The sequence below is a fragment of the Taudactylus pleione genome, unplaced genomic scaffold (genome assembly GCF_031769625.1).
Source record: "Taudactylus pleione unplaced genomic scaffold, aTauple2 ptg000395l, whole genome shotgun sequence".
NCBI lineage: Eukaryota > Metazoa > Chordata > Amphibia > Anura > Myobatrachidae > Taudactylus > Taudactylus pleione.
This window is the reverse complement of record NW_028284796.1, coordinates 3,336,792-3,360,283: the sequence shown is the minus strand read 5'-3', so window position 1 is coordinate 3,360,283 and position 23,492 is coordinate 3,336,792. Positions and strand designations below refer to the sequence as shown.

General features: G+C 44.4%; 1 protein-coding gene across 3 annotated transcripts in view; it reads right to left on the bottom strand.

Moving 5' to 3' along the window:
* LOC148506797 (putative guanylate cyclase soluble subunit beta-2) overlaps positions 1-23,492 on the bottom strand; it is a 72,298-nt gene that overhangs the window by 6,000 nt on the left and 42,806 nt on the right. The window contains exons 10-13 of one of the 3 annotated variants that reach the window (XM_088446279.1): positions 13,176-13,330; positions 8,861-9,078; positions 8,679-8,780; positions 7,123-7,231 (exon numbers count right to left, since the gene is read on the bottom strand). In XM_088446279.1, the coding sequence (XP_088302405.1) occupies positions 7,227-7,231; positions 8,679-8,780; positions 8,861-9,078; positions 13,176-13,330 (480 nt within the window). In that variant the 3' untranslated portion in view covers positions 7,123-7,226. Of the gene's footprint in view, positions 1-7,122; positions 7,232-8,669; positions 8,781-8,860; positions 9,079-13,175; positions 13,331-23,492 lie in introns of those variants that run through there. The other 2 variants (XM_088446280.1, XM_088446278.1) reach the window with 2 other exon arrangements.

Sequence of the window (23,492 nt, the reverse complement as noted above, 5' to 3'; positions counted from 1 at the left end):
AACTCTTATGTTCCACAATCCACCCAAAAAGGCATCTTGGGGATGGGTTGTTGACATAAGGGTGTCAAAACAGGCCTTCCTTAATGCAACAAGTTCTACAAAAGGGCCATACTCTTTCTATACAAAACAAGTAACATGACCATACTCTCTTCAAGCCTGTGCTTGGAATTTACCCCTGAAAAATACTTGGATTTAACAAGGTGCATGAAGCATTGCTTGTAGATTTTAGTCTATGATGACATAATAGCATCACTCAGTTGCTGTAGATTTGTTGGCTGCACATTCACGCTGTGAATCTCCTGATCTATCACATCCCAATGGTGTTCTGTTGGATTGAGAACTGGTATATGTGGTGGAGGCCATTGGAGTACACCAAACTCACTGTCATGTTTGTGAAACCTGCTTGAGATGATGTGTGTTAGAAATTATGGGGCCTATTCATGATGTTATTTATCGGGGTCCAATAATTAACATTCTAACTTGCCGTGGCTACTGGAGCAATTCATCATTGCCCTGGTGCGGTGACAGCTGATACGAAATCAGCTGATCCCACGAGCGGCTTCACTGCTCCTTTTCGGAGCAGTGAATCTTTTCACAGGTCACGCATGTGTACAAGAGTCCAGATGTCCAGCGGAAGGAGTCGGACAGGGGCGGAGGGGTCCGAAAGAATCCCTCATTGCAATCCGGACCTCCTTCCCATAGGGAAGGAGCGGTTTGCAATCCCAGAGCAGGAGCATTTGCCATCTGAAGATGGTGAATGCTCCCGCAGTCAAGCTCCAAAAATAATATATGACAGCGGGCCATTCCACAAAAGGAAAGTAGGTAGGAGATATCTGTGATATCTCCTGCTTTACCTTCTTGATGAATGGCCCGATAGCTTAGTTTTTACAATTACAGGTGAAAATGTGCAGTTTCATCTGCTTTTGTGAAAATTAAGTGATGATGAATAGGCCCCTGTGTGTGCAGGTGTTGTTACTACAGAGTTTTAAACGAACACACCAGCAGATGACTCAAACTATGAATGGCCCAGTTACTTAACCAGTGGTGTTGGTTTATTGAAAGATAGCAGGTACAGCTGTACTCACTGTTATATAAATATACTGGAGATGGAGTTGAGCTTCAGCGGAATGGGGTTCTATACAGCTCACCAGCTGGTGAGTGTATACTGCAAGCGGGTAGCGGTGCAGGGATCTGGAACAACTTTATAGCAGGTAATTAATTGGGTCTCTCATAGAAGCTAAGCCGGAGACTTCTGTCTCCTACCATGTCACTCTACACAGTAAAAAACAAGATGTCCCCTGCTCGGTGCCCATCATGGGGCAGGGCATGAAGCCTCCCTGGAGAACAGGAAAACTGGAGTTTGCACAGTAGCACCACTCCTCTTTCAACACCCACCCTCCTTTCTACAAGCTACTCCATGTTACAGAAACATTTAATTTCAGCTCTTCTGTAGCAACCTGTAAAATAAATTGGTTAAACACATGAAAAGGCATCAACATATTACGTGACTTCAACTTGGTGTTCTCAGAAGATACTTTAGCAAAAGTTCCTTTACTGATAGCATGGGCCTCAGCAACAGTCTCTCAATTCTCAAACATGGGACTACTGCAACTATCATGATTCTTGATGCTTTTCAGACTTATGGCTTTTAAATATTGCTAAATCATTTTTCCTATCTTGGATTTGCATTCACACCAATCAGACTTTGCTTTTGGTTTCTGGATATCTTGAGACTCACTAAATGCAAGGTTTGCTGGTATTTGATCTTGCAGAAGATCTCTTATGTGGTTGAACTTCAACGCTGATAGTCTCTGGCTCACGTACCTGTTTAGCTGCTGGCACGTCTAGTGACACATACTTGCTCTGCATATCAGCTTCCAACTTTTCTTCAATTTGTGTTGTTTATTTAAAGATTACATCATGTGACTTAACAAGCATTCTGATATTTAGATTCCACAATCTGTAACATTTGCTCTCATGGCAATAGTCAAGCATAACGCACTTTACTGACTTTGAATCCAGGCTTTTCTCTTTTGGTTTTATCTTTGACCATGCTTCAATAGGTGTTATGCCTTTTAGGACAATTGCTTGTCTAGGCCTATGTCCTTTAACATGCATCTTGCTCTCTTTACTAGTGTACGATTTGCTCATTGACTGACACCATTTTGTATAGGAGTATAGACCATGTTTAGTTGATGCTCTATTCCATATTTCCTTGATAATTGTTCCACCTCTCTGTTGAGATATTGGCCACCATTATATCAGGTCTCAGGAGCTGTAATCTGTTTGATTTTCTACAAGTCTCTCGTAATCTGCAATATTTTCCACAATTTTAGATTTTTCTTTGATTTAGTACATGTGTCATATTTGTGGTCAGCTACTGTATAAATGTCACAAAGTATCTGTATCCACTCACAGACTTTACTTCCATTGGACCACACACATCTGAATGTACTACAAGTGGTTTTGTAGCTCTGTTTGTTGATTTTGGAAACTGCTGACAACTTTGTTTCCCCATGGTACAGCTCTTACATACTGGTTCTCTGCGTTAGTCACTAACATTCCCGTGACCATCCCACTCAGTAGCTTCTAAACACTGTTGTATCTAAGGTGACTAAATCTTCTATACCAGAATTCTATTTACTGAGACTCAGTTGTCATCATTGTGTAACAGTGCTGTGTGTCAAGGACGTACAATTGCTGACATCTTGTGCCTGTAGCTATGACTGTCCCTCTACTGCAGGGGTGGCCAACCAGTCAGAGGCAAAGAACCAAAAAATATCTGTGGTCAAGTTGAAGAACCAATCGCATGTGCGCATCGAAGCTGTCACAAGGCCACGTTCTATTATTGTGCACACACCTTAGGTATGATATTCGCAGGAGCATGATCTTGTGTCACACCCCCGTTTTTAGTCACGCTGGTGGCGAGCCCAGCACATTGAAAATACAATTTACATAAAGTTCCCAATATAATTTTTTCACTGTTGAAGTGAAAGAAAAAGCCAGAGCAATATAGAAAACATTGAAATAGCTACGTTCACATAAAATGCACAGAAATAAGCCAGATCCACATAAAATGCATTTAAAATACACATCCAAATAAAATACAAATTGAAATTCACATCCACATAAAATACATTGAGAAAGCCAGTGCCCATTATGCTGTGCCCCCTGTAGTTGTGCCCCCCTGTAGTTGTGCCCATTAAGCAATGCCCCCAGTAGTTGTGGCCCTTATGCAATGAGCCCTGTAGCTGTGCCCATTATGCAATGTCCCAAAGTAGTTGTGCCACTTCTGCAATGCCCCCTGTAGCTGTGACCATTAAGCAATGCCCTCAGTAGTCGTGCCCCCAGTACTAGCTCCCCCCCGCCCACACCCCGATGAAGAAACATACCTGTCTTCATGCTGGCACCGCTCCACGCTGTCAGGGCACCCAAGTCCTGCCATTGCTGCTGCTTCTGCTGCCTGCTGGATCTAACTGGATCCAGCAGGCGCTCTGGATCCTCACATCGTGGGTGAAATCATGACATCACCTGCGCACTGCATAACTGGGAATGCTGGCCTGTGAAGCGATCAGAGGCTTCTTTAGTCTCTGATTGCTTCAGAGAGCAGCATTCTCAGTACTAATGGGGATCTGCCGAGTCGGAAGCTGCCTTGGAAATGCAAAAGAGCGGCTTGAGAGCCACGGGTTGGCCACCTCTGCTCTACTGTTTCTCACAATGCTCTTTCCTTTAGCAAAGTGAACTATGTGGCCTCTCTGTTCTAGGACATTGATGGTGATATGATTTGTTCCCATTTCTGGTACATAAAACACATCTTGGATCTCTTTGACTTTTGTTCTTCTTCCAATTTTTAAGTGAGCATTAATTGTCCCAACTTTAGTAGCTGTAAGAACTTGATTGCCAAAATCCTTTGATAGTATTAGGGTCATATTGGTAAACTTGGTGAACCATTCCTCAATGCAGTTGATATGCCTTGTTGCACATAAATAGATTTACCAGTAATACTTTCTGTAGCTATCTGTAACACTCAGGGCTGACTCATCTCTGCCATTGCATTTCTTGATTTGCATAGGATTCATATTGTTATTTCCACTCAAGTGCTTTATGACATGTTAAACTTGTGACAATTGTATAAATGTTCTGAATTTTTCATTCTTAGTATGTAATGCAGTCTTAACACTTGAATCACACTTCATTCTTGAAACTGTAATAACTTTTCTCTGACTATATCTGTTGTTAACGTTAGCTTTTTGTCTCTAATCCCACAGCCAAGAAGTCAAACTCAGGCATAAATTTCTGCAGCATTGCTGTAGCAATCTCTTCATCATTCACATGCACTCCAAGTGAATGATCATGGCTGCCATCTTGAGACAGTTCATAAAGCCTCCCTAGAGAACAGTAAAGCTGGGTACACACTAGATGATATGTCATCCGATCCGGCGAATCGGAGATGACATATCATCCACATCGGGAGGTGTCTACCCGCTATGTCGCTGACGATGCATGCTCCCGCACTCATCAGCGACATCGCCTGACGGATTTGCATGCAGGTCCAATGAGCGATATAGTCAGCAGGGGCCATGCTGCCGAATGCAGCATGGCCCCTGCCATTGTTCTGTTGCTGCCAGCATTGGCAAGTGGGTACCCCCATTGGGACCGGCTGCTCGCGATATCGGCTGGGTACCATCGTTAAGTGTGTACCCAGCTTAAGAGTGGAGTCTGCTCACTCCTCTTTCAACAGTGTACTTTGTGACATGGTGCGTTATACTGCTGGAAGCAGTCATTAGAATATGGGTAAATTGTGGCCATAAAAAGATGCACATGGCAAGCAACAGTACTCAGGTAGGCTGTGGCATTTAAATAATGCCCGATTAGTAAGAAGAGGCCTAAAGCAATGTGTGCTAAATAAAAAAAAATTCCCCACACCATTACAATTTCATACCAGTCTGAACCATTGACACAAGGTAGGATGGATCCATGGATGCATGTTGTTACACTGAATTCTGACCCTGCCATCTGTATGTTACAGCAAAAATCGAGATTCTTCAAACCAGGCAACATTTTCCCATTCTTCAACTTCCAGTTTTGGTGAGACTGTGCCCACTGTAGCCTCAGTTCTTCAGTTTTTACATGACAGGAGTGAAACAGGATGTGGTCTTCTGCTGCTGTAGCCCATCCACTCCAAGGTCTAACGTGTTATGCGTTCAGAGATGATCTTCTGCATACCACTGTTGTAATGTTATGGTTGTTTTCTGTCACCTTCAGTCTGGTTTTTTGTATATATGTAAACCTAAATATTGTATACTGCATTGTGACCTGCACCGATCAATATACAGTAATGCAGACAGATCATCCTTACAATATCAAATCATACAGTACAAAAATAGAGGCTACAAAGTACACATTAGTATACCATACTTTAAATGCCAGTTTTGATTCTGTTTGGTTCATCTGGCGCCAAGTTAACATACAATCAACCATATCTTGGCAAACTATGGTAATTTGTGTCAAGAATAAATAGCTAACACATATCTGATGAGAAGAATGATATGCCAAGTCATACCGGGTGCCAAGCAGAAAAGCTGAGCCATATCTGATGAGAAGAATGATATGCCAAGCCATACCTGGTGCCAAGCAGAAGAGCTGAGCCATATCTGATGAGAAGAATGATATGCCAAGCCATACCTGGTGCCAAGCAGAAAAGATGAGCCATATCTATTGCTCCATCTTTGGCCATGAAACTCTGTGTTCACCTATGTAGCATGTTCTCAGACATAGGGCCTGATTCAGATCCACTCGCGAGCGGCTGTCCGCTCGTAAGTGGGTCGATGGTGTGCACTGAGCATGCGCATGACGGAGGGAGCTCCGTCGTGCGCATGCGCGAGACGCGACGAGCGAAGGACTTTCCTTCGCTCGTTGTGTCTGATCAAAGGGGGCGTGCTGTCGATTTTGATTGACAGCACGCCCCCTTTGGTGGGCGTGCCGGGGGCGTGCCGGGGCGTGCCTCCAGACGGAGGCGTTCCCCCCAGACGGGGGCGTTCCCAAGGGAGCGCCTACCGTCAGAAGCCGGCTCTGATAGAGCCAAAATCACTCCGGGCCTTGCGGTTGAGAAACTCAACCGCAGGCTCCGGCTCACAGTGGCGATGGTCGCGATGGTCAAGACCATCGCGACCATCAACCTGCACGCTCGTATAGGCTGTGGGTGGTGACCCAGAGCTATACGAGCGTCCAGGAGGACGCTCCATAATTATGGAGGTTCGCCCTGATTCAGAGCGAGCGCTCTGGTCAGAGCGTCCGGCTCTGAATCAGGGCCATAGCCCAACCACACCGCAATGCAGAATGAATTGTGTAATCTGTTTTATTCAAAGACTATAAATAATTAGTATGAATAAGAGCTGACATGATGTCCTGAAATGGGAAAGCGCTTGCCCAGTGGATAACTTGGTGGGGCACACCTGAAGTATTTACATTTTTATCTGACAGCCAACTTGTATTTTTGTGCCAATATGTGCTGTATTTTGTACACCTCTGCTGTAATGATGATGAAACAGATGATAAAACAATTATGACCTGGTATATGTTAATTTATTTGGCTAATGACTTGGAAAATGTTTCCGTTAAATGAAGCATCAGTGGAATTGATGTTTACAATTATCGCTATTTTAAAATATTGGACATTTAGAAATAAAAAGTTCTCATAAGTCTCACTTTGCCCAGGAGGTGGGCATAGTATCTCCTGTTCTGCAGACACGGAGGGTGGCACCTGGCTATCATAACCCAGCTCCTCACTCTCAGCACATCACTGACATTGAGAAACAACCAGCTTCATAGGTAAGAAAAGACACTGCAACTTTGCTAAACCATATAACGTGATGAAGTGTTTCCTCCACCTCTCCATCAGGGACGTAGCTTCATTCCAAGCACCCAGAGGCTAGATGGTGGTTGGTGCCCACCCCTCTCCCCTACATTCACTCCCAGCACCCCAGGAGCACCCAGTGCCCCCTCTCCCAAAAGTGTATTTTCTTCTTTTCGTCTGTCTGTGTTCTATTGGCTACAGGTCAGATCATCTCCTCTGTTGACGTGTAAGGTATGAGACGCTGCCGGGAGTGACGTGCATACTGTGTGCCAGGAACAAGACACATACAGTGGAAGCAGGGGCAATGGAGGAGGCCAGGGCTTCCCCTTCAGGACTAGTGCCCAGAGATGACCGTCTCCATTGCCTCCGGTCATTCTGTAAACAGCAAAAAAAATTGCATAGCTTGTAGTTACTAATTAAAAACACATGAAACAAAACTAAAATGACAAAGCATCTTATCAAGCCCCCCTCTAAGGTCCAGAAAAACAAGAGTGTCCTTAAATACTAGATCCGTTGGGTGTTATGAATGTCACAGTGATGCAAGCTAGGCAAAGTGAGGTACCTGTACTGTGTTACTTAGGTCATCTTTCAGCAAGAGAATACACCAGCAAGCAAGCTGGATAGTTTTTTTTTTAACTAAGCATACATTTAGTAATTCCAGGTACATTATTCTAAGTAATACACAGGATTATATATATTATCATTGTCTAAGGTATATGTTCAGAATGTCAACACCAGAATGTCGACCAGTGGCAGATCCAATGATGGGGAGCGATCAAGCTATCGCCCACTATAATACAAAAGCCTTGCAGCTGATGGCTCCATCTCCTACCATGGCTATGTCATACTACTCTGCCAGGAAAAGGTGTGTTTGTTATTGGAATTGATTGCCATGACTCACCCCCTTCTCGCCCCCCCCCCGATCAACCACTGATGTCGACATTGTCTGAAGGTCAACATTCAGAATATCGACATGTCGAAATGACAATGACGACATTGTGAATGACGACAGAAAGAACACCAACAGCCAATTTTAGGGTTCGGTTTGGCTGCAGTTAGGATTAGTTAATCAATTTATGCAATTTTATGATCGACATGTGGACTGATAACATTCACATGTCAACATTCAGGCAATGTCAACCTTATGTCAATGCCGACATTTGACATGTCGACATGCTGGTGTCGACATTGTCTGAATGTCAACTTTGTATACCACACCCATTTCTAATACTGGGTGTATTTGCATTTGTAATGTAACTATCACCCAAAAAGAAACCAAGAATAGGTTATATGCACGCAGTTCATTTTTTTAACCCCTTCATCCCAACAAAAATGAAAATTTTAGGCATTGTTTCATTGCAATCAGCAGAGCCGGATGAAGGCTTGTAGGGGGTCCCAGGGCAACTAAGTTGTGGGGGGCCCCTTCAAGCCACACAGAGCCTTCCCTCCCCTTACCCCAAACCACATGGAGCCTACTGCTCCATCTCCGCCGCTGATTACTCACATGGCCTAGCTCCCGGCAGAGCTGCTCCCTAGTCCCCTCATAAGCATTAGGGATGTGATGTGTCATGTGACACCGACGAGGAGACTAGGGAGCCGCTCTGCGCTGTATGCAGCAACACTGACTGTGCTGCTGAATGCAGTACAGCACAGAGCTGTAGCAGCTGAGGCCCCATCCGGGAACAGGTGTCGCTGGACACCTGTACTCGGATGGGTCACACCGGCTCTGTGTGTGTTGCCCCCCCTCCCTTAATCCGGCCCTGGCAATCAGTATATTATTTAGTTTCAGGAACTAACCCATAAGTGTGAAAACAATATATACCTGTTAGATCCTTGTGTCTTCCCTTGTCACTGAAGAGTGGGTTATCGTCATAGTGCATTGGTATAGGGGGACACGAGGTCTGCATGTATTCCTCCTGTGTAGCTGTGCAGGGAAACTAGACATTTTATTACAGTCGTAGGCTAAGTATTTAAGCTGTAAATTGCCAAGTCTACAGATTGTACCTTGAGCACTTGTCATTTGCACGATGCCCTTGCTGAGATCCTCATGCAGAGATTGGGAAGATTCCCGGCCTGAATCTGTCTCCTTCCCCGGTCTTCCTAAAATCTCATTTTCTTGCGCGAGTACATTTCTCACCAGGAAGTATGTACACATTTTACCTTTTCCTTTTACATCGATTTCTCCCCGTGCCATTATTTCAAATTCTTTATCACTAAGACATCTATTTTAGAAGAGAGATAAGACAAGAAGAGATTATTTATGAATGTCTCTGGGGCACAACATCTCAACAATGGAAAGAATAAAACAAATGCCAGATTTTTCCTTTATAAAATAATTCTCTTGTGTTTTCAATTTACAACCAGGAGACATAAAGGAACCTCAGAAATGTGAACACAAAAATATCTGCCTCTGTCTTGGTGACGGTTTATAGCTGACTATATGCGGATTCTAACCTAACCTCCCAGGCCCTGAACTGCACTTTATTCAGGGAGTCGCTGTCAGTAATTCCAGGTAGAGCTGGAGTTATGTCACTATAGTCTCTGGGAACAGAAAATTTAGGCCCCTTGATGGGTTGTGACTTGAGTTTAAATGTTTTGGGCAAAATAAAAAACGATTCCTCTAATTTATATTGTGCTAATTATAACCATTAAATTCGGCATTTTTATCATTTATTTGTACTTCCCATAAGCAGCAATTGCATCATATGGAAAAGAAAATGTATTCTAAATGCCAGCTCTTTCCTTAGTATACCTGCCATTAATTGGGTTAGGTATGAAATACTGATGGCTTAAAAGCCGTTGGTTCACATTCCGACCCTGGAAGCCCGACACATCATAATCCTGATACCAGCTGGTAAATATATGTAACCCTCCCCTCTCTTTCCCCCCTAACCCTCCCTTGGGGGGGCCTAACCATAAGACTCGGGGGGGTGCCTAACCCTTAGTCCCCCCCCCCGTGGTGCCTAAGCCTCCCTCCCTGCACCCTATACCTGACCCTCCCATGGGGGTACCTAACCCTAACCTCCCCCCCCGGTGGTCCCTAACCCCCCCCTTCCCCTAGCCTAGACCTAACCCTCCCGGGGGGGTGCCTGACCCTAACCCTCCCCATCCCCCGCGGCTACCAGGTCGCAACGCCCGGCTAACCTACGTTCGGTATGCCGGGTGTCAGGATTTCGGCATGGGGCTAATGATAGGTGTCAGTATTTAGATGCCTGTCTTTAGTCCCATGCCGGGATTTCAGTGTCAAGATTCTGGCGGTCAGCATTTCGACTGCTGGCATCCTGACTACATCCCCATTAATCTAAAATACATGGGTCCCCATGTGGACCCACTGGGATGTAAAGCTAAGCATCTGCTCTCAATGATTCAATGTAATATTCTTGGCATTATAGAGTGTATTGGTAATGCCATCCTTGGACAGGAAACAGTCGGCAAGCCGATGGTCGGAATCCCGACCTCCGGCTTCCCGACTGTATAATCCCGGCAAGGGTTAAATGACAGGCGTTAAATCCCAGCGCCTGGTCTTTCCCTACGCCGGGAGCCTGACACCCGGCTTACTGATCAAAGGTAAGACGGGCGCGGATAGCCGCGGGGGAGGGGAAGGGTTAGGTTTAGGGTTCCCGGAGGGATTTAGGGTTAGGCACCCCCCTCGTGAGGTTAGGTTTAGACTAGGGGAAGGGGGGGTTAGGGTTAGGCACCCCCAGGGGGAGGTTAGGGTTAGGCACCCCCCCTGGTGGTGGGGAAGGGGGGATCAGGGTTAGGCACTTAGCGAGAAGGTTAGGCACCCCTAAGGGAGGGTTAGGGTTAGGGGGCGGAATTAGGTTAGTTTACTTTATATGTACCTGAGGACGATCGGGATTTCCTCCTCTGCCGGGATGCCGCTGTCGGGATTAGAACCGCCACCATGCGGCTGACAGTAAATCATACTGAACCCCCTTGGACTTTTAACAGAGCTCTATTGAGTGGTTATAGACAGTTTGCATGGTACAGAGTTGGTAGTCATGGCACAAGCTGGGTCTCAGCTGAAGGTAAAATGTGGATGCAATTTATTCTGTGTGTGAGCTTATCTGAACTAGGAACAGTCACTAAAAATAATAAAAAATCATTAAGATTTAGTAATAATTGAAACTGACAATAATTTAGTACCTATATCATCTTTCCCAGATCAAAAATAAGATACCAGAGCCAGGGACATGTCTCAAACTCCAGAGGCTGTTGCTATATCAGAGTAGAATAGAGGTGCCCTATCTGTCCACTCCTATGTTACATCAGTGGGCCTGATTCAGCACGGAACGCAGTTGCTAATACACATGCAATCAGCCGATTGTTGCGTACTGCGCATGTGTATGCATTACAGTACATGTGCGCGACCTAGCCATTGTAATCGGGGCTGCGGGCCTGATTCAGAGCCGGACGCTCTGACAGAGCACTCGCTCTGAATCAGGGCCATCCTTCTTGCTTTTCAGAGCGGCCTTCTGGCTGCTCGCATAGCTGTGGGTGACCACCCACAGCTATAGTGAGTGGCCAGGAAGATGGTCGCGATGGTCAAGACCATCGCAACCATTGGGCTTGCAATGAGGCCCTTGTGGCAGGGTCTCGTTGCCGCAAGCCCTAGAGTGCTTTCGGCTCTACCAGAGCCGAAAGCACTCCCACTGACATCACTTGTGATGTCAATGGGGCCGGCCCCAGACGCCTCCGTCAGGGCAGCCACGCCCCCGGCCCGCCCACCAAAGGGGGCGTGCTGCCACTCAACATCGACAGCACGCCCCCTTTGGTACGAGACCTTGAGCGACGGTTTGCACGTCGCTATCCGGGTCTCGTGCATGCGCACGACGGAGCCGGCTCTGTCGTGCGCATGCGCACTGGGCCACCATCGACCCGCTTGCGAGCGCATATCGCTCGCAAGCGAGTAGGAATCAGGCCCTGCGATCACAGTGGCTACACAGACCCATCACAGTGTGATTGAAAGGAAGTGCAGTTTGTGGGTGGTGATGGGGGGGTGGTCGGCCGAACGTAGGTGTACCAGTGCGTTTGAAAGCCATTGCAGGGGTGTGCATAAATTATCCACTGAGATGCATTAAGCAGCCTTGATAGCGTGCGTGGAAGTTAGCAATTCTGAGTGAGGTCAGGGCTTGTGCAAGTGTGCATGAGGCTGCGATGGTACTCGATTGTACCAATGTTTTTGCAGTCCTGCTAAACATTATGGATGTGTGTAAGGTAAAGTGGGCTTCCTTATGTAGTGCTGAGATTGCATTGCGATCGTAATGGATTAGCATACTATCGCAGTGAGACTGCGTGCGTAATCACTATTGCATATGCATCTGCGTTCCTTGCTGAATCAGGCAAACTGTTATCAGATTATCCAACTTTATTTAGTATTTCCCCACCTTGTAAAGCCACTGTAGTTGTTTTTATTTGAATATTATAATGATTTCCTCAATTCATTGTCTATGCAGACATATTAATAAAGGCAAAAAGACCCCATAAACAAAACAAACTGGAGTATACATAAAAGTTAATATAAACATAGATAGAGAGGGGATCTAGATATCTGCTATAAGTACAAAAAGCGAAATAGATACAGTACATAAAGATAGGAGTAGATCTGGATATTTAAATACAGGAATAATACATATATATTTACAGTGAATACAGCATTGTAAGTACATAAGTGGACCTATTATTAATTTAGGGATGTGCAGGCTCGGATAGGTTCGAGTTTGCACGTGGAGTTCGGATTTTTCCCTCCAAAAAAACGGAACTCAGAACGAGGCAAAACGTCATCTTACATGGACGAACATCATCATTCCTGGACAAAAGACCAGGAATGATGATGTTCGTCCATGTAAGATGACGTTTTGCCTCGTTCTGAGTTCCGTTTTTTTGGAGGGAAAAATCCGAACTCCACGTGCAAACTCGAACCTATCCGAGCCTGCACATCCCTAATTATTATACATGCAGAACCCTGCTCCATTATTTAGTCCTATGCACTCTCAATCGTCATTGTAGTTCCCCAATAGTTACTATTTATGTTCCATTTGCTGATATTTGAGTGTATAAAGGAGAGACTGCCCCAAGGGTGATTTTCAGGGAAGTAACGTACAGTAGGTTTGATAACCCATCTCCTTTTCGTAAAAATTACTATTATAGATTTGTATTCATTAATTATCTGTGATGTTACTCAGAAATATTATTGCAATGTTATGGCATTTTCCCAGCTCCAATAATCGCCTCCAAATCACATTCAGCCACTCATCATCTGCATATTCCAATGTCTCCTTAGGCTGCATAAAGACAATTGGATTAGGAGGCAGTTTACCTGTAGGCATCTGGACTGAGGTGAATTTTATTAGGAACGCCATGACTTTCCATCCGAGAAGCTGTGTTCACGGTATCCCCAAACAAACAATATCGCGGCATCTTCTCTCCTACAACTCCAGCTAGGACTGGACCAGTGTGCAGCCCAACCCGTATCTGCAGGCACAAATCAGAACAGTATTATATAGAATGCTTAAATATTTATAGGCTGGCTCACCGGCACTGCAGAAAGGACATTTGTATTTACATCAACAGGTCTCCAGTAATATTACATTTTACCATTTTCCATTTATTCACACGATCAGCCTTCTTTTAGTCCATACATCTAATTGTTTATATTCAATAGAATTTATTATTAACTACATTGTTAAAAAAAAAACAAGTGTTTGAAGACCCAGATTTCTTTCTGGGCAGAAATGATTGTGTGTACCCCTTTATCTGTATGTTAGGTTAGATACAACATTTTCTAAAGTTCAAAACTGAGCAGCTTATAAGGTGATTGTGATATTTATAACATCATTGAGTCAGTTCTGCATATTTGCCTCAGTTATGCACTAAGGGCTCAATCCTATTAGGTACAAGGGGGGCAAATTGCAGTTGTAATGGCAAAGAAACGCCGGCAACAGCACCGCAATTTGCATCCCTCGCAGCCAGATCTCATCCCAACAGAAATGTGCGAATCCAAAGGTACCATAAGTGCAGCATAGAACTGCACTTACTCGCGGGTGCGAATAATTCACACCTAATTGGATCGAGCCATAAGATGGCTTATGTGATTCTGAGCACCATTATTATTATTATTATTATTATTATTATAATAATAATACAGTATTACTATTTGGTAGGTAGGGACCAGAACTACAATGTACAGGCAGAATATGGAAAAATTAGTTAGTTCTGAGTATATATATAAAATAGAAGAATTACACCTGAATTTTACTACCTAGAACACAAACATATTACATATATAAGTAGGATAAGTCCATCTGAGCAGCTAGAATAATGGTACATTTTCAGGAATGCAATGGAACTAAACACGTTGGATTTCAATGATGATTTTCTTAATGATACCCACCAGAACCACGTGTTGCAGCTGCAGGAAGAGACTTCTATCATCCATACTGTTAGAACTTCTTCTGAACACTAGATGAATCCCTAGAACCAGACATATAGAAGTCTTCACCTATAGCAAGCTGCCTTTCCCATAGAAAGTTATATTGTGACAGGCACTTTGATGACCCCAGGATTCAAGATCAGCGTTTTAGTGGAAGTGTCAGCAAGCATAGGAATATGGAAACTTGTAAGGTACTATACAGACTGCAGACAGAAAGGGTCATCGGCACTACAGTGACGATAGCTGAAGTACAACCAGGAATAATTTGATGGTTAAGGCAGGTGGCAGGCAAGGAAAATCCAGTAGACAAGCCAAAGGTCAGGGCAGGTGGCATGCAAGGAAAATAGAGCAAATCCAAATGTCTTGATGCAGCAGAAATTTTACACAAGACAGCAGGATTGTTATCACTGGCAAGGAGGCTCCCTCTCATTTTAACCCCATGGGACTGATCAGTACACTTGTAAGATGTGAACCTCAAACTTTTGATATGTTTGCAGTTATGTCACCACCAGTACCTTCAGCAGCATCCCAGTTGCTAGGCAATGTGCATCTTAAATGAAGAAGAATATGGCAGTGCCCCCCTGCTAGCAAGCTGCTGCTAGGAGCTCCTGGCAGTATTCCATTGACGAGAGATTGAAAAACCCACATTAGCAGATTTATCAGGAAATTGCTTATAAAAGGCCTTCTTCAATCTTTCAGTAAGAGGTTTCATTGCAGGAATCCAAGATCTCTCCTCCAGTTAAAATCCTTTCCAGTGGACTAAATTATGAATATGTCCCTGGACCCATTTGGAATCCAAAAACTTCTCCACCAGTAATTTTTGATGACCATCGATGACTACTGGAGAAGGTTTAGTAAAATGTCTAAGTCTGAGTGTTTAATAAACAAAACACTCTAAAAGAACCTACTGTAGGGTATTTTTATGATTTAGGTAGATCCAACTAAAAAGCAACAGGGTACACTTGAAAGGGAGCATTGAACATTTAAACTACGTCATCAAAGGCCCATTTGAATGCAAGAAGCTCTTGATTTTCAACATGGAAATTGGATTCAACAATGGAAAATTTACCAGGAAAAAAGTCACAGGTATGAAGCTTTTTGATGACCAAACTATTTGAAAGAGGATAGCGCCTGCGGATACATCAGAGTCATACACTTCATTGGATGTCCCTTTATTTGAACCTCCTCTGACCCTGCATTGTTTATATACCTATTATGAACTCTGCCTGTCCTCTGATCTCTGTCTATCTATTGGTTTCTCTTTATACAAGTCTTCAGTGAACATCAGGTACTCTCTGCCCAGACACCAGGGCCATAACTAGGGGTGTGCGAGAGGTGCCAAAGTACAGAGAGCAGAGCTCTGTGGGATGCACTGCCGCTCACCCATGGCTACTGTATCTGGCTAGCAGGGTGTCTGGAAAGGCACCCTGCAAGCAGAATGTCTGTCTGCAACAGTGCCGCCTGGAGCATCCTTAGGAAGTTTCAATGCTATGGGCATTACTGTAATTCCCAGTAATTCTGACCCCTCCCCTTCCATATGATGTCACACTGAGAGGGCGTGGCCTGCACCCAGCACCGGTATTAGGCTATAGGAGGGGAGGGTGAGGATTAGGCTGCGGGAGGGGAGGTTAGGGTTCGGCTACGGAAGTGGAGATTTAGGATTAGACTGCAGGAGGGGAAATTAGGGTTAAATTGCAGGAGGGGAGGGTTAGGATTAGCCTGCAGTAGGATTAGGCTGTCAAGATTGAAAGTTAGAATTAGACTGCAGGATGGGATGTTCGTGTTAGGCTGCAGGAAGGGAGTATTAGGCTATAGGAAGGGAGGGCTATGAATAGGCTGCTGGAGGGAAGGGGTAATGTTAGGCTCTGGGAGCAAAGCGTTAGTATTAGGCCGCCGATGTGAAAAGTTAGAGTTAGGCTGCAGGAGGGAAGGGTTAGGCTGTGGGAGCAGAGAGTTAGGGTTAGGCCGCTGAAGAGGAAAGTTAGGGTTAGACTGCAAGAGGGTAGGTTAGGGTTAGGCTGCAGAGAGGGAGGGTTACAAATTGGGGTTAGGGGGTAAGCGTTACTCACCGCCAGCTGACCACCATAACTGGAAGACTCTGCTGGAGCTGCCCGACCCGCTGAACATGGAAGTCACCGCTGCATCACGAGGAACATTTTGTCAGCATTCTAATCATGTCGACAAAATGCTAAGCATATCAACATGCTGAATGTCAACATTACGACCATGTCAACATTCTCATGTTGACATGATGAATGTTGACAAAATATACCCATCCCATCTCCCAGGAACTTTCAGATAACTGTATATTTCTGCAGTCCAGCTTCTGAGACCAGTGACCTGTGCACTTCTACTGTACAATCATTCTCAGCATTCAATTGTTTATTGCTGTGTACTAAGGGGACTATTCATTATCACTTAATTTCTACAAAAACAGGTGAAAATAAACTCTGGGTCACGCAGGCGCACTAACACTGCCAAGTCAGACTCGGCAGAGCTAAGTTTCACTGTTCCGATAGGAGCAGTGAAAACATTCGGGGGGACAGCTGATTTTCAGATCAGTAATTCTGAATTGCTCCAGTGCTGGCCGCGATTTGGAATGTTGATTATCGGGATCTGCCAGGACCGCGATAATTAACATAATGAATAGACCACTAATACTTTTACAGTGATACAATGAAGTGTCTACTTCTGCAATTGTGTCTCACACAATCTGCATTGATATGCTATTGTTGTGTAGTGCAGTGTACTGGAAGTTGAATGGGAGTTTGCAGTTGCACCATTAGGACCGTACCAGGTGTCACTCTCTGAGGGGGTCACACCAATTTTGTGCAGCGCCCGACTCCTGGTTACTGTGGAGGCAGTGCAGGGAGTGCCTCTGTGGGCAGCCCAATATTTCCAGGAGTACTGGGCATGCCCCCATAGTGATGAATTCGGGGATGAGGGGGGTGTTGCGAGGTCACGACTCACCCCAACGAGGTCATGCCCCTTTTTCAGGGATTTATTTGATGTACTGGGTGGCACTGGCCCTATTGACTCCACCGTGAGTTTGGGCCAGTATAAAGAGAGTCAGCTCCCTTTTTAGTGAAAACAAGTTGGTTTGTAATAGTCTTGCTAAATTCCCAGAATCATAATACATTTACTCTACATACATTTGGTTAATTTAAAACCATATCAGGAAACCAATTAAATTCCACTTTAAGGATTTTAAAACTGCTGGTGTCAAACAGATTTGTTTGCTAAATGCTTTAGGTTCTTGTCTGACAGCATGAGCATGCTTGAAGCTCAGTAAATATTAGCAAGGCAGCTAAAACCAATCTGATTTCACTCAAGCTTTCAATCAAATGTCTCTCTGAGTCACAGCACAAGTGGAAACTCTCTATGAGACCAATTTACGATTCTGAATACTGCTACCATCAAAGGAAGAACAGGACACACATACAGACTATGGGCCTGATTCTGCAAGGATCGTAATTGCAAAGCTGCACGCAGACATATTCTGTAGTGTGTAGTGCACGCGGGCTATAGATATGATGTATACACGCAGGCAGCTTTGCAATTACCGATCCTTGCAGATATGGTAATGCAGGAGAAGGCATCACGCCTCCTGTGCATTACTTATCCGAGCTGCGTTGTCCAACACAGCATCAGTTAATCTGCGTACCACCGGCCGGCTAAGGTGACCGTAGGGTCCCGCAGCCGGCCGCCGCAGTTTAGAGGAAGAGGCCAGGAAATATCCGTCAGCCGACGGAGATCCTGTTTTCTTCCCTCCCCCGCAATGGTGGTGACATGCCTCCGTTTCGGGAAACAGAGGGCACCGCCGCCCCCTCCCGCCACAAACGGCAGCAGACTGTCATTCACTGCCAGTCTGCGAGCGAGTTAGCAGGACCCATTCTGCTCACTCGCAGAATGGATCCTGCGCCTGCGCAGATTCCAAACATCAGGAGTCTGCTTTCACTGCTGAATCAGGCCCTATAAACAGGTCAGATATACTGTAGCTTCTCCAGTTTTTCAAGCACTACACATACATATATGGGGGTGTGGGTGTGTGTGTATATATATATATAAATATATATATATATATTTAGCAGTGCCTACCCATCGTTGCCAAGCAATTATTAATTTTATCCATTGACAAGGAGACAGCACACCTCTGTGCAAGTTTTGGATATAGAAGGTGTCCTGGTTACGCGGGTCAAGTAGATCCCATAGGCGGTGATGTGCCCGGTGCTCAGAACAGCTCACCCCCTTTTGCCAGCAGATGGTGAATCAGCAGCATCGGCCCCGAGGACTCATGCTCGGAGGGAGGGAAAAACGGGGCACACAGGTGGGGGCTGGGTGGATGCAGCCCCAGCAGTAGACTAAACATCCAGATGGAAGAGGTAGATGGGGCATACAGAACTTGCGCGGCGGGTGTTTTAAAACAAACAGGCAGAAGAGACACAATAACAGTGCTGATCGATCCCCAGGCGTTCCCTCCTCTGCCTCCCAAGGCACAAAGCACCAGTGCCAGGCAGTGCAGACCCACTGTGCAAACTTCTCCCATGCACGCCACGCAGCCGGCACCATACGAGGCACTTGGTGTGAAGGGGTGCGGGCTCCAGGCCTCAGCGAAAACTGTCAGCTGAAAGCGGCTGTGTGGGGTTATCCACTCGTAGGACACAAACGTCTCTTGGGCTGCTCTTGTCTCTCCACAACTGGTGACTTTAGCATGCGGTTTCACACTCCTCCAGCTAACCAGAGCCCAGCCATGCTAGACAAGGCGCGTTATAGCCAACTTGGTGTCATGACGTCGCTGGATGCATGAGCCAATCGTCACCCTCCCCTTGTCGTTCTCGGGGAAGCCTTCTACCTGGGCTGCTTGGCTCTACAACTAGCCAATGAGGAGGCAGCATGGGAGGGGCCATCTGGCAGCAGAGAGGGGAGGGCAGGAGACAGAGCAATAGCTGTGTGGCTGCTGCCACCCAAGAGGTTCTGCCCCCCCCCACTCCCAGATGACACGAGGAGCTACTGCTTGTAGACACCCTGGAAGTTAACTCCTGATGAGGAGAAAGGATTGGTGTGCATGTGTGTGTGTGTGTGTCTAGCCTATGTTACTCGGAGGGTCTCAAGAAACATTTATGTGAAAACCCAATCCAAACCAGTTCAGTAGTTCCCGAGTTTATCGTAAACATTCATACAAAGGAATGATTTTATATACATGTATGCGTATATATATATATATATATATATATATATATATATATATATATATATTAGTATACAAAGAAGTGTCGGCGCCAACTTGGAGTTGGTTCAGAGGATTACTCAGGATATATAAAAAATATATGTACTCCCTTAGTATAATAGGGTGTCAGCTGAGCCCAATGTGAAAGGGCTTGTGGGGTAGCCCTTAATAGTGAAATGTTGTAAGTGTATTAGGTGATGAGCGACTGACATATATTAATGCAATAATTAAGTGTGTAATTCAACCAACAAAACATAATACACAAGGTGTCTATAGATGAAAAAATATATAATCACAATTTAATAATAACTTAATAAATTTAACTTCATGAAGTCCCCAAGTGGATGAAACGCGTTGGGATGGATGCCATTGCCTGAAATGAACTATTACAGATAAGCTTTGCATTTTCACTCTAACTTCCTAATTTTAAAGAACAAGTTTGGAACTTTTTAATGAGTTTTTTATACTTGTTTTTATTTATTGATTCCTCTGTGATACTGTTTTTTTAAATATATAAATATATGAATTTTACTCGCTTTTTAAATCATTTTTAAATGGCTGAATTGTGTGTAGTATTTTTAGAATATTTATAAGCACTTTTTGCACATTGTGGATAATTTATCAGAACACTTCGTGCTTATTTAAGCAGTATCTATTTATATCTATGTTCTGTGTGTTTATTTTATTATTAAATTGTGATTATATATTTTTTCATCTATAGACACCTTGTGTATTATGTTTTGTTGGTTGAATTACACACTTAATTATTGCATTAATATACATCAGTATTCATCACCTAATACACTTACAACCTATATATATATATATATATATATATACTGTATATGTGTACATGCAAACATACACTGGTGGTTTAAAGAGAGGAGGGGGTCCGCAGGCACTCTCTGCACCCCCCCCCCCTCCCCCTCACGCAGCACAGTAAACTCCCAGCACTCTGCAGGTCTCCGGGAACATGATGCCGGCGGTAGGTACTCTGTGACTTCTCTACTACACATGCACAAATTTTAGCGAAAATGTTCGCCGTACCCGACGCAGGACTCTGGAGAGGTGAGTATATATGAGTGCAGGGTGTGGAGTGTAGGATGAATGGCCAAATTGCCGTAGATCAGAGGGTATTGAATGGCACTGGAAAATGCTGTGGTAGCCCTTTTGGTTCACAAATGAAACTAGTTTACTTTCTATAAAAACAATAAGACAAATTAGAAATACAGTATACTGTGAAATGCTCAGCATAGATGTTGTGAACCAATGATTTTACATTTTGACTCATCGGTCCATAAGACCTTCACTCAGTCTTCAGTAGGGGTCCCGTATGTTTTGTCAATGCTTACAAAATTAACATTCATGACAATATCAACATATTCATAACGTCGATATGTAAAATGTCGATATATTCAATATTTCAACAATGACCATGTCAACACCAATGAAATGTTGACATGCTAACAATGTTGACAATCGGTGATGCGGCGATGCAGCTATTTTGGTGCTTGCAGAGGTTAGTACCCCAAACCTAACCTTCAGCCCAATCCTAACTAGGCAGAAGTGGCTAATATACTGTAGCTGTTGCAGGAAATGTCACAAAACTGCAGTTGCGTTGGTTAGTATTTCCTTGTCCATAACCTTAATACTAACCCTAAACCTAATGTTGGCATTTTACAAATGTTGGCATTTCACTTGTCGACATTTCCGATGTTGGCATTGTCAGCATGTCAACTTTTTGCAGATGTTGACATGCTAGCTGTCAACAGTTCAAGAATGTTGACATAATAACTGTCCATGTACTGTCGACATTTTGACCGTCGACATGCTAACCGATTCCCTTAAGTAGTCCGCTGGCGGTGCTTCATGGCCCAGGCAAGCATCTTTCTCATAATACTGTAGCAATGGTTTTCTTACTGCCACTCGTCCTGTCAAATCTGCAGCTCAAAGTCTTCTCTTCACAGTTGATATAGAGACTTGTTTACTTTGACCAGTGTTAAGCTTTGCTTAAAACTTTTGTCTTGTAAGCCACCTATCATTGCCAAACCTCTTCCCGTCAGAGTTTCATCCAGTTTCCAAGTGCCTCTTGACGGTGTAGGAAACTGTACTCACTGACTCCTTGGCTTTCTTTGCAATTTCTTTAAAGGAAAGACCTACACTTTAAGGGTTATAATGGTATTTCCTGCCTTCCTTTGTAAATGTACTTTTTCATACCATTATGATAGCAATATGATACTTCCTGCAGTGCAATGTTGTCCAAATAATGCTTCAGATGGGATAATAACAGTCTGTTCCAACACTGCTTTCATACAGGGGGTTTGTAATCAAGTAATCAACAGAAGTTGGGAGGACACCTGTAGGAATTGCCTGTATCAACTTTCAAGGCTTAGATACTATAGCTGGGTACACACTATACAATTCTGGGGCCGACCTGTCAGATATTGGGTGCTTGGCAGGAGAAGTGTTTAGTGTGTACGCTACACCAAGGCCCAAAGGTCAGTCGATAACCCTTTGGATCTGTCACCTACATAGGGTGAGCTGCACATGTTATGTATGTCCTGTCAGAAAGGCATCATCCGGAATACAGATACTTACCCACTGGAGCAATTTATTATTGCTCAGGAGTTGGGACAGCTGCTCCTAACAGCAGCTGTCCCTGCGATCCCTAACACTGCTACTTCAATAGTAGTGATACTTATCATTCCTGAGCAGGCCAACTGTGCACGACCTCAGGGCACAAGTGGGGAGGTGGCAGAGAGATCGGCTCAGATCCCTCTACGCAACCCGGGACCTCCTTCCCACAGGAAGTAGCAAGGCTCCAGGAACCAATGCCATCTGAAGATGGCATTGGTTCCCACAAACAAACTCCAAAGCTTTGTGGCTACATGCGCAAACTTTGTTTAAGCATGCGTAACGGGCCCATTAAGAATGATAAATAGGCACCCACAAATCAGGTTGTCGACTGTTAACAACAGAAAATGCTGTGTATATATGTGGATACCAGAGTTAGAGGTATCATAATAACAGTTAACACGTAAAACATTATACCCAAAAAGAGTAGAGTTAAGTTATGGTGTAGGGAGACGGAGCCACAGTCAGGGCTGTAGAAAGCTTGATGGGCCCAGTTACTTTTCAGGAGGGTGTCTTAATTGCGGGATGCGTGGGCACACCCCCAGAAAGATATTAAAAGTATTTACAGTGCCAGGCTGAACAGGCTGGTGCTGTGAGCCCTTCAAGGTGATCACCCCCCACATGCCCACACAGGCAGAGGAGACTGCTGCTCAGCGGCTCCACTGCAGCCCAGGACACGCTGATGCTGAAAGGTAAAAGGGGAGGCGGGGGGTGTTGTCAGAGCCGAGCCCCTCCAACAAGCCTGGGCCCAGTTAATTACAGTAGTACTCCCCCCCTCGCTGGTCCTGGCCACAGTACATGCCACAATTTTCAGGGTGCCTTTAAGAAAGGCTTCTCCAGCATCTGTTAGGGCACCTAACTATCATGGAGGGAACATTTCTTCTATTTTAATTATTAAACAGATATTACTACTAAATAACTCTGGATTCTTGTCCATCAGTGTATCCATGATGCTTAACGTTCGGTAAATATTTTCAAAGCAAAACAAACCAATCTGACTTTGCTGAAGCTTTAAATAAAATGTCTCTCTGAGCCGCAGCACAACTGGAAACAGATTACACCAATATATGATACTGACAGCTACAACTGTCTAATAACGAATATTACATAAATCAGAAAATTCATTCAATTATGATATATGTCACAGAGTGCCAAAACTAAAATGTCCACAGCAATTACTATCTGTACATGCAATGGAAATACATATAACATACAGTATATAAAATAGCATAAAGATCTTTAGTAAATGACTGTGAAAGCACTATGAACCATTCTTTCATTGGTATCTGCTACCCTACTCCCAGCTGTGGGTCTTTTAATGCTTGGGGGTAGATTGGGCTAGT